The sequence below is a fragment of the Colossoma macropomum genome, unplaced genomic scaffold, assembly GCF_904425465.1.
Source record: "Colossoma macropomum unplaced genomic scaffold, Colossoma_macropomum, whole genome shotgun sequence".
NCBI lineage: Eukaryota > Metazoa > Chordata > Actinopteri > Characiformes > Serrasalmidae > Colossoma > Colossoma macropomum.
The window spans coordinates 36,981,703-36,993,963 of NW_023494805.1; the positions used below are offsets into that span (position 1 = coordinate 36,981,703).

The 12,261-nt window shown below is 39.6% G+C and overlaps 1 protein-coding gene across 1 annotated transcript; it reads left to right on the plus strand.

Annotated features, from left to right (window-relative positions):
• Window positions 1–4,285: 4,285 nt before the first annotated feature.
• odf3l2a (outer dense fiber of sperm tails 3-like 2a) lies at window positions 4,286–12,188 on the plus strand. The gene is made up of 5 exons (XM_036596003.1): window positions 4,286–4,291; window positions 5,730–5,910; window positions 8,892–9,002; window positions 10,849–10,972; window positions 11,678–12,188. The coding sequence occupies exons 1-5, from the start codon at window positions 4,286–4,288 to the stop codon at window positions 12,186–12,188; spliced, it is 933 nt and encodes a 310-aa protein (XP_036451896.1).
• Window positions 12,189–12,261: the final 73 nt, after the last annotated feature.

Below are 12,261 nucleotides of genomic sequence, written 5' to 3' on the forward strand. Positions count from 1 at the left end.
TCTTCGTTAAAACTTCGTTAAAATAGAACCTTTGTGTATTCTAAAGAATCCTTGAAGGACCATCTTTTTTCAGAGTGCGTCAGCAGCTTTTTCGCTAACTGCTCTAACTGCTCTAACTGCTCTAGCTGCTCTAGCTGTCTAGAAACAAGGAAAAACTATTTCTCTGACAAACTGACATGTTGGCTCATCATCCACTGAAGAGAAAAGTCCTAGTGTTGAAGAAAGCGAGTTCTTATCAGCGTGCAACATAGTAGTACCGGTAAACTGATTAGCTCATCCGAAGAGGCAGCCTCTGTTACTCATCCGACGTGAAAACCAGTTTTCCTTGGCTGCTTTTGGAATAATACTACGTTTTCCACAGATGCTTAGTCAGAATGCACGTCCGTGGTAGCTAATATGTTTTGAAATCTTGTTCACATCAGTTAGCATGCCTGGATCATCAGTCACTTCAACCTGCGTAGAATTGACGTAGATTGCAGCAAGTAATGATTGAGGCATGCAGCTTGCATGACGCTAACTGGCGTCAGCTTCCATTACTCATAGCTCCAGCGCAGAATGTCAGATCGACTACATTTGGGGGGAAATTAGATTCGATTTTTCACGAAAAAGTACTGCTTGAAAGGCACCTAATGCGGTTTATCTCCACTGAATTCATTTGAAAGCTGAGGTAGCATTTTATTCACTTTTTACAGCCAGCAAATCTTCTCCTCCAACACCTGACCACTTGTTTTAGCACAAAAGGAACCATATGGTATCGACGTTAAGGACCAAAAAAGTCATTTAAAGTGCGCTTTTGCTTCTCATTCAGCCACGTTACACCAAAGAGGGTCCACACAAGGAGTCCGTTTCACTGGCTCTGTCTCAGCGGGACTCAAGATAAACATTGCAACATTTCGGAGTTTACATTTGCAAAACGTGCGGAAGAGCGGCCTGACCAGACTCCGCCACGACTCTGTTTATGCAACGGCGGATCGCCGTGCGTGGGCCACTGTTCCGCTCGATGTCTTGCCAACTTTTTTCGCCGTCACGGTCGGAATTCCTAAACTGTAACTGTAACTTGCTGCGTGGAACTGTTTTGTGGACAGTTGTATGTATGTACAATGTTGTACTACTTTTATTTTTGTACTGAATTGTATCAGCATATTTAAAGACAAAATGTAAAGTTATGGTTCCGACCCTTTAAGTTATATGTAGGTAGTTTATAATATTATTGACTGAATTATTAAACTGTAATATTGAATATGAAGTCGTTTACTGAGCCTTTAACAGTGTTCCTGTGTTATGAGGGGCCTTTGATCTCATGACTCTGGATGTGGTCTTGTGGTATAACTTGAGGCTCAACAGGCCGAACCACCCAGAAATAATGATTCGAAGAAAATGCGTCGGCCTGCGGAAAACAGCAGCCGTCGAGAGGAAAACACATTTCCTCCTGTACGTGGAGAAGATTAATGTCTGTGAGAGCGAATGGTCGTTTCATGAAATTAGCGCTAGCTCCCACTGGCTTCCTCCACGGTCAGTATTTCACGGCCCTTCCAAGTGACACTCTAGAAAAACGTTCTTTCCCTCAGACGGAAAGCCTGAATACATTTCCAGCAAGAGTTCTTCTCTAAATGTACACTTAGCAATATATACTGCAGTATTGGCGCATTTTGATAGCAATAAAATCTGAAGTCTGATCTCAGAATTGTTCAGGCTTCAGGTGATTAGATTTTATAACACATACAGTAAATGTCCAAAAGTTTGTGGACACCTGCTAATCCAACTGAACTGAATCCATTCTGAAATCAAGGGTGTTACTGTACTGTGTTGCCGTAAGGCAACAATTACTTTTTTACTTTATTTTGCCTGATTACAATATAAAAGTATGTTTTTTTTTTCCTTTTCCTTTGGGAGCCTGAAGGCTTTGCCTCAGTCATATGCAAAAGTTTGGGCACCCCTGGTCTAATGACTTGTTTTGTTGATGTCTTATTGAAAATAAGTACACCTCCTCTACAGAGAACACACTTCTGCACGATTTAATGCATCATTACTGTTTATTTGCTGAATTTAACATATTTAACATGTAAAAATACAAAAAAATAAAATATAAATTGCGGCCTGTGCAAAAGTTATGGCACATTTTTATATTTAATATGTTTTATTTTTAGAATTGTACAGTGAATAGAAATGATGCACTAAAATGTGCAGGAAATGCCATATTTAAGTTTGTTCCTTGTAGAGAACTTATTTTCACTTATAAAATGAACAAAAAATGTAAACGTGTTCAAATTCTTGCTGAACTTAAGCCTTCCTGTTGCAGTCTGTACTCCAAAGGGTGTAAACAGTGTATCAAAAAATTAAATACTAATTCACAACGTCCAAAAAAATATACAAACACAGTTTGAGGGAGGTTACAAATTCTTTTTCATAAAGAAAACCAGTTTAGATTTAGGGCTTTTATATGAAAACAATAAAACATAGTTGTTGCCTTAAGGCAACAGCATGCGACAATTGGACTGTAGAGTGCAATGTATATAATGGGAGTAGATGAATACAGTTGCATTGGACACGCTGGGCATTTTCACATAATTTTTTGCTGGACTGCTTAGTGGGCTCGGCACATGGCCTCTTGGTGGGTCAGTGACTGATGTCCATTGTTGAATCCACAAGTGTTGCCTGAGATAAGCAGTAGGTGGTGCTATACCCCATTAAATGTGGCCCTCATTCTCCTAATGCTACCAATATAAGGCTAACAAATAATGGAAGCCGAAATGCATTCGCTGAAGCACGTTATGGGTCATATGATAACAATGACCAAACATCGGGTGAAATAACACCTGTAAGTACTTCTATTAGAGGTCAAGCTATTTGACTTTAGTTGATTTTTTTCCTTTAACTTGCTGTTTAAGCACCTTTATTGAGCTATTTCACTGTTCCAGGTGAGGATACAATCACCGAGCGCTATTACACGAATATTACTTGTCTTCTAGAAAGGATTTACACTAGATGTTGGAACATCGCTGCGAGGATTTGATTGAAATCACCCACAAAAGTCAGGTCAGGTACTGATGACTCCAGTTAATCTCATTAGACTTGTATTATATGCATTCAGTTAACATTATTTAAACAATATCATTCAAATAGATCCTCAGTTTTCATTCACTACTGCCTTTAAAAGCTCTGTTACAGTGTGTTCTGTTAGGCGAGAGTGTTTTATACTGTAGGTCACTGTTTCAACCTCACGCAAAGTGACTCACTGACGTTCCTGGGTGTGGATTTCAGTGTGTTTCGTGTTTTTTTCAGTGCCAGGGCAACGGTAGCCATTCTGAAACACTCAGAAGTGGGTCAGTTTGCTTGTGGGCCCCTCTGAGTGAGCCTTTAGGTTTAGAGCAGGTTAATATTTAATGCTCCCTGCACCCGTTGGACTCGTTCTTCTTTTCTATGGTCACTCAGCTCATCCTTTAGTGCCACTTTTCCATGCCAGTTGACTGATCAAACACCATCTCTCTGAGATCAGACTCATCAAATCAGTACATGCCATAGCGTATTTGAAGTAACAATGAAATCAAATTCAGTGCCATGATTAATGTTACATCAGAGAGGGACACTCGATCTGGGAGATTCTCCAGGCTGTAATCTGAAGCCGCGGTGAGGAGGCTCGCAGAGCAGTGTGTCCACACTGGCTCCTGAATTGTAGACGTAAAATCATGTCTAATTACTTTTAGTGACTGAGAAGACGGTGTAAGTTATAGATTTAGGATAAGTACTAGATTTATGCCCTAAAACGTTAATATATTCATCAGTGTAGAGATTTCTTCTAAAATCAAATACTACTGAATGGAAGTCAATAGTGTGTGAGTCAGTATTATTGGCTGTAGAATGGAGGTCAATAGTGTTAAAGTAAGTAATATGGAAATCTGGCATTATTTTCTGTAGAATGGGGGTTAAACCTATCGAAGTGAGTAACATGGAAATCATTAGCATTATTGTCAGTAGAATGGAGGTTAACAGTATTAAAGTAAGTAATGAAGTCAATAATATGGAGGTCAATAGTATCATTGTCAGTAGAATGGAGATCAGTAGTATCAAAGGGAGTAATAAGGAAATCGAAAGCATTTTTGTTAGTGGAATGGAGGTCAGTAGTGTTTAAGTGGTTACTATGGAAGTCAGTAGCATTATTGTCAGTAGAATGGAGATCAATAGTATCAAAATCAGTAATAAGGAAATAAAAAGCATTATTGTTAGTGGAATGGAGGTCAGTAGTGTTTAAGTGGTTACTATGGAAGTCAGTAGCATTATTGTCAGAATGGAGGTCAGTGGTATTAAAGACAGTAGTACTGAAGTGAACAGTATTTTTGTCATTAAAAAGGTAGTCGATACAATGGAAGTTCATGGATGTTGGTCTGGTTTATTGAACAGGTTTGTTAATGTACCTTTAAAGTCATATATGATCCCTGATGTTCACCTAACCAAAAATCAGTACACAGATCACTTAAATGCTTCTTTCAATTGTTAAATGTTTCCTCTCCTTGATGGGGAACCTGGTGTACATGGTCATAGAACCAGAAGTCATTTTTGGGTGCTGTATAGGACCCTTTTTCCTAAGACATGGGAATTATGAGCTGATTTTCCTTATTTTACTTGTTCAGATCTGATGAATTACATTTATGTATTACATTTATCTGGATCAGCAATACAGAAAAATATAACATGTATTCTGAGGGTTACAGTGGAATCAATACAGTGCAGGTGTTTCAGCACCATAGCTTAGCATTGCCTACATGTTCTGTTCCCAGTAAAATGAAGGTTTTGTTAATACATCCTCTGCAGAGAACACACTCCTGCACAGTTTAATGCACAATTATGGTTTATTTGTTTAATTTAACATTTTTGATATAAATAAAACATAAAAATGATGCCTGTGCAAAAGTTATGGCACATTTTAGATCTTATGTTTATTCCAAAAAGCTAAATTCTGCAAATAAATCTAAACTGTGCAGTAAAATTTGCAGAAAATAGTCATATTTAAATGTGTTCAATGAGGATCTGTTAACTTACTTTCTCTAGAAAAGTGTCATTTGAACGGGGTGCACAAACATTTGCACACGACATCATCTGCCCAATGCCGATGCCTTTTTAAGGCATCATCTTCTGATACTGATATGATTATCGTCTTTCTGCATCCCATATCAGAGACATGAAAAAGACATTCAATTTTGACGGACATTTTAATTTTACAGGAAAAAAAACGGACAATTCAGTTATTTTCAATTATGCATTAATCATGATCAATATGATCAGGAACTCGAACTAAAAGGTTAAAAAAGGGTCAGTTTTGATTTCAGGTTGACGTCTAAACGCTTCTCTGAAGACAAATTACTCTCTCTTCTTTTAGCTAATTAAAAAAAAACACTGCAGGATCAGATGATCATCCAGTGAAAGAAAACACTGAACGCAGTGACTGAAAGGAAGCATTTCATGCTGGAACTGTAAGTACACACTCAAAAGCTTCTGGCTAATTTGATGTGAAGTCTACAAAAGCAGTGGACTCTTCACAGCAGATTGGGCAAAAATCTTTATTGTTTGGACTACAATGAAATTGTAGCGCTAACTTGGCAGGACATTTTTGAGGATGTAACCCTATATGGTCACTGAGCCAGAGCTGGATATTTGAAATCCAGCAAGGCAGAAAGATGTAACACTGGATGTATGCATAGCTTGGACATGGATAATGTTTCTCGGCCTTGTAGCGGTCATCTATAATTCAGCTTGCAGTTGTCCCTCCTGCGCGTGTCACTGAATCCTCAACCTGTGCCGGACCCGGACAGGGGCCTTACGGCCAGGAACTCCGTTCAGCTCTGCGAGTCCAAAACCAGCGCTCCATGGCAGAGGTGGTCAGAAGGCGTCCTCTGATAGCCGGCCGGGAGAAAGGTGAGGTCCAGAAATCTCTGGAAAGTTAAACTGCTTCCATTCAATTCAGTTTTTAACAGTCATGTTTGTTGTTGTTTTGTTTGTTTTTCTATCATAAACAAACCATGACTCTGAAAAAGGCACTACCGGTCCTTAAATGGAGATACCTGATTGTATTTCTTTAGACGTTTTGGTCTAAAGACTTCTTTCAAACAGCTTTTAAGTTGTTTTTAAGACAAATATACACGTTCAAATTGATGATTACTTATGGATTTATGTCCAAAACAAAAACATTAATTTGAAACTATACAAGTTGATTTTTTATTAAGGGCATTAATGCAGTTTAGGATTGAAAATCATTTATTATTATATTATATACAGCTGTATATAATAAGGTTTCAGCAGCCCAATCAAAGTCTCATTTGTTGATTTTCTATGTGAAAATAAGTCAACACATCCTCTACAGGGAATTATTTTAGTGCTTTATTTACTTGTTTATTTATTTACTTATTTATTTATTTATTTATTTTCTTTAGTTTACCACATTGGAACAAAAATCAGCTGTGTTGTGATGAGGGAGGGTGGTGTTCCAGGTAGTTGCTAGGGTATTGTTAAGGGGTTGCTATGGTATTTTAGCTGGTTGATAAGGTGTTGCCTGGTCAATGCTGTGCTGTCCCAGCTGGTTGCTAAGGTGTTGCTAGGCCATTCAATATTAGCTATTATATAGCTTTTATGTCTTCATTATTAGTCTAAAGTGTGAAGAACTTATATAAACCTGTTCTATAAGTAGGTGTGTACAAACATTTGACTGGTAATGTGACAGTACATGACAGTACATAACCCTACAATACATAACATAACAACCTAATAACCAATCAACTATCTGCTTCAGTGGGGGGGGGGGACACCTCTGGTGGCCAATAAAATTTTTGAGGGGACCTCAGGCACACCTCTGACCTGAAGGTCAAAATTGCACATTTATATGTAAACAATCAATAAAAGCTTCTCATACTGTTTTATTGATTTTACTGTTGTGTAAACCTTTGACACAGTTGTGTATTCAGATTGTTTTTAAAATAATGAAGAATTGTACCAAAAGTTTTGAATCTAATGGTGCTGAAATTTGCGTTTGTTATTTCTTTGTACATGTGGATGTATAGTGATGGGTGAGGCTGTCTAAAGGCGGACGATGCTCTTCAAAACAGTGCATGTTCTTAATTTTGTTGACCTGAAAGTAGATCTGGCCCTGCAGAGGGAAAAACAGTCCAATTAGAAACTGAAGCAGCAATCAAAAGGATTCCACTGGAACAGCTGCTCGTTTCCGAGGCTGAAGTTTATGTGTAAATAAAACTTCAGCGTTTTTAAAGGCGGTGTGAGATTTCACAGCCTTCTTAAATTCATTTGATTTTAAATGATTTTTTTTTTACAGCTGTAGTTTAGGGTTTCACAAATGTGTTGGGCATGTGTGAACCAAGCTGAGTGAACTTTAGCCAGCATTCAACTAATTGTGAATTTGTGGGTTATTCTCTTTTGGAAGAAAAGAAGAAATGATTGTTGTAATATTTGGGGTTTGGATGTGGTTTCGGTAAAGCTGATGTCTGTTGTGTAGAGTGATACATAAGTAAGTTAAACTGAATTATTTTGTATTCCCAATGATGGGTCAGTAGGACACTAGCAGTACTCCTACTGAGTGCTGATTGGTTGATGAGCTGATCAGCTCATTAGCTGAGTAAAGGCTGTTGCACACCAATCACCATTATTTTGCCATTACTACAACAAAGTCATATCGAAGGCACAGAAAGACACTGTAGATCTCATGTGGCTTCAAATGTACACACAGGAAGGCAGCCAGTCTTTTAGGTAAACAGACAGATGCTAAGTTACCTCAGCTAACGTTTCTAGCCTAGGCTTTTTCAGCTCATATCTTTCAGCTCAAAGAACTCTTTGCATGATTAAAGAGTTCTTTGTATCATTAAAGGGTTCTTTAGATTGAAGGTTGAAGGTTTTGTACAGAACCTTATTGAAAGGCGTTCTTCTGTTGTTACAGGTTTGACATCATAACAATAGAAGAACCCTTTTTTTGGTGCTATATAAAACCCTTTTCAAAAAGGTTCTATATAGAACCAACTACATCACATTCTCCATTAATCTGAAGAAGGCTTTAACGATGCAAAGAACTCTTTAATCATGCAAAGTGTTCTTTAAGTGTTCATGGTTCTATATAGAACCATTCTCTTTACTAAAGAACCCTTGAAGAACCATCTTTTTTAAGAGTGTAGTAAACTAATACCAAGCGTGATATGTGATGCTAAACACTTCTTTTCCTGCATGTACCCCTCCACCATGGAAAGTATTTAAAAAAATGTTTTAGGCCAAAGCCTTAGCTCAAAACTTTTATGTCTCAGGCATCTGGCGGTGCATTCATAACCATTTCATGTAATAACTTCTTGTGATTTGGCTTTAAGAGGCATTGAACTCAGATGTCTGGTTCCTATCACCACCATTGTGAACAATTCTGACTCTGAAGTTCTCCAAAAGGGAGCATTTCACACCAAACCAGTCTGAATTGCGTTTGTTTACGTCTTAATTATTTAATTATGCAGATAAATCTGCAGTTCACCAACCAATCAGCACTCAGTTTCAAGAAATTTTGAAAAATGTCCTTTTAAATAATGTACCCAAAACTGGTTGCAGCCCTAATATTTTAGCCCAACTAATCTCACCAGATCTGGCTTGATCAGCTCATTAATAAGACCTTCCTGAGTTGAAGTGAATGTTTTAGAGCAGGCGAAAAACCCTAAAGTATGCACTGAAGAGATTCTCCAGGACCAGATTTGGGAACTCCAGAAAGAAACTCTTAACAGGCCTAGTAAATAGATGGGTTACCAGGACACCATGTAACTGCATTTCCATTGCACTGAATCACCTTACAGTGATTCATCAATATCCTGTACGCTCTGTTTAATCAGTTGTTTGAGTATTTTGTGTCTGGTTGGACGCAGGGCCTGGCCCGGGGCGCTACGCTCTCCCCCCCACCATTGGTTACATAAACCATGACTACACCAAGCCCAGCAGTCCGGCGTACTCCTTCCACGGCCGCATGAGCAGCAACAGTGAGTGACAGCGTGTGGAACCAGACACCCGATGCTCCGCCGAGCTGTAGTCGTCGCAGTGCTATTTATACGCGCCTGAGCTAAGAGCTTACTGCTCATCATAAATGCTGGGCATGCTTGAGCTTTGTCTGCGTAAACTCTATTACAACTGGAGATGCATTACGGTACCGGCGGGGCATTCGATATCTAAACTGTACTCACAGGCCTGCTTATATAATAGAGATTGTTGTAATCAACCCTCACCAACCACACTGATGTGTTTACGTTAGGCACCAATGCAATAGTCACACATGATGACAGTGTTGTAGTATTGGCTTCCTTCCACTAGGGGGACAGAAATGAAATTTAGCATGCTGGAAACCCAAAATGTGCACTCACTGGCCACTTTATCAGAACCCCCTACCTTGTACTTCCACCTTACTGATGTGCGGATGGATCACTCTCGACCTAGCAATAACGCCGCAGGGTTGAGAATGGACCACCACCCAAATAATATCTGGTCAACAGCAGCCCTGTGGACAGACACTGACCAATGATGAATAGTAGAAGGTGGCTGATATATTTCCTATATAATGGAACTATAAGGTACACTGTAGGTCCATAAGTACCCAGAAACCTCTGAGAATTCAGCTCTTTAAGGTGCACTCCCAGCTTGTGTAGTCTCCATAAAAAGCACTGACCACTGATCATACCCAATGCCAAGCATGTAAAGACCTCCAGCATTGGACTGTGGAGCAGTAAACCCATGTTCTCTGAAGTGTTGGAGCTCCATCCAATACCTTTGAGATGAGCTGGAGTGATCCAGAACTTATCATGCAGCATCAGTACCTGACCTCACTAATGCTCTTGTTGCTGAATGCAGTCAAAACCTCACAGCAATGTTCCAACATCTAGTGTAATGCCTTCCCACTAGAGTAGACAAACTGCCTATGAATACTTGATTTCAGAAGAAATGCTGAGCGAGCATTTACAAACCTTTGAAAGTATAGTGCTGGTAGAAGTCATGAAGTGGTCAGTGAGTGGAAGTACAAGGTAGGCGTTTTTAATGAAGTGGACAGTGAATGTAGTGCACTAGTCATTGTTTCATGACCTAAACTATATAAGGAAAATCTGAGCTTCAGCCATGGGAAACACCTCTGGCCATTCGCATGTGCCATTGGCCATGGTGAAATATACTCAGTGACATAATAAAAATGTATATTATTCATAGTTGTATGATGACATAATTAATATATTACATTGACTTGAATGAAATGTGGTTGGGACCAGTTAGCATGAGCTTTTCTGCTTATTGCCCATTACTAGCATCTAGGGCTGCATAATTTTGACATAATATATATATATATATATATATATATATATATATATATACATATGTTTTTGATATGTAAATGGATATATAAGCCAATAGGACACATATGTTTGCATGCTGTAAGGCCTACAAAAACAAACAAATCTCTTTATTTATCTATAAAAATAAATGAATATGTGTTTAATTCCTATTAAAAAAACTCATAGTGATGCAGGTTTGTTGTAACAGTAGACATTAGTGATTCATATATTTAGCATACAGCTCTGAGAGTGAGAATTATCATCACGTTTTAAGCATTTTTACAGGCTAGTAGTTCAAGATAGAGTAGTTTTTCAGCTGTACACTACTTGTACTGACTACTTAGCTGAATGATTAAGTTACTGGGGGCAGCAGCGTTCAAATCCAAGCTCAGGGAAGCGCTAGCTTGGCTTCTAATGTGCTTATTGCAGAGGCTAATGATAAGGCTAATACTACTTTATCATGCAGCTTTGTTATGTAATGTTCTTACATTCATTGACTCTGAACTTTCACTAGTGGTGTCTGTGGACTCCAGTCCAGGTCCTCTGTATCATGTGGATGCCAAAATCACTCGCTTTGGAAGAGACGGCACTCCGTCCTACTCAATGCTGGGTAGAAAGAAGCTCTCAGGTGAGAGAGAGTGATGCTTTGTTTTGATGACTACACAATTCTTTTGGATTTGAAAGGAATAGTAGTAGCAAAAAAATAAAACTACATATACCCCCTTACCCAAATATAGTCAGTCAGCTAAGATGTTTGACATGTGACGTTTGCTTCTGTAGTTTTGCGCTGAAGCTATGATGCTAAAGTAGCTAACGGAAGCTTAGCCTATTAGTTAGCACTGTGCAAACTGCGAGCCTCAATCATCACCATCTCATATAGACTTATTTATGTGGATTCTGACGCTGTACGACATACTGTTATCTCTAAAAATGAACAACAGTACTAATAAAATTCAGGCCTCAAGATAGCAGCTACTGTTTTTAGCAATGGGACGTACTTGTGACCATTTTTCTACATAACTGCATGTCATACTGTGTCAGAAACCACGTTAGCAAGTCTTTTTTTGAGATTAATTGACAATTGTGATGATTTAAGCCTGTGATTTTTCACGGTGCTAACTGATGGGCTAAGCTATGATGATTTGAAAACGTGTTAGCTACATTAGCCTTGTAGCTCCAGTGCAAAACTAAAGAAAAAACGAATCAAACTTAAGACACCAAACATGTCTTTGCTAAGTTTTTTTCATAGAACTGTTTTTAGGCTTTACTTACTACACTGTAATCAAACTTCTTATCCCTTCACTAATCATTAATGTCAACAGTAACGATGTTATAGAGAGCAGTAACTTCTTGTTGCCTCCTCTAGCCGAGACATTCCAAACCCCTGGTCCAGGAGCTTACAGTCCAGAGAAGGCTCCTCCGCTGAATGGCCACCGCCAGCCACCCTCCTACACCATGGCCTTCCGCACACGCTATCGCGGCACAGATGCCGTCCCCGCTCCCAACCGCTACACTCTGCCCAACCTGCTGGGCTCGTATGTGCCCAACAAGTCGTCCAGCGCCAGCTACTCCATGTCCTCTCGGAGGAAGTCTGGAGGGCCGTCCGAAGACCTGGCCATGACGCCTGGCCCGGGACACTACAACAGCACGGACCCCAGCATCTACCTGAACAGGCAGCCCTCCTTCTCCATCCAGAGCCGCCACAGCATCCCCAGCGACGCCACACGCAAACCCGGCCCAGGCACGCACAGCCCGGAGAGGGTCATTGTCCACCTGCCTCGGCCGCCTTCTTTCTCTCTGGGCGTGCGCCATTCCGAGTTCGTCACGCCACTCGTTATCGATGTAACTGACTGAGACTATGATGATATGATGAATTGTGCTTAACATGACCAGAGACGTGAACTAACATGGTGAAAAGGGTTAAAGT

Coding starts and splice junctions, on each gene's coding strand:
- odf3l2a (XM_036596003.1), top strand. Junction 9,003..10,848: donor CGGCCGCATGAGCAGCAACA/GTGAGTGACAGC, acceptor AACTTTCACTAG/TGGTGTCTGTGGACTCCAGT. Junction 10,973..11,677: donor AAGCTCTCAGGTGAGAGAGA/GTGATGCTTTGT, acceptor TATAGAGAGCAG/TAACTTCTTGTTGCCTCCTC.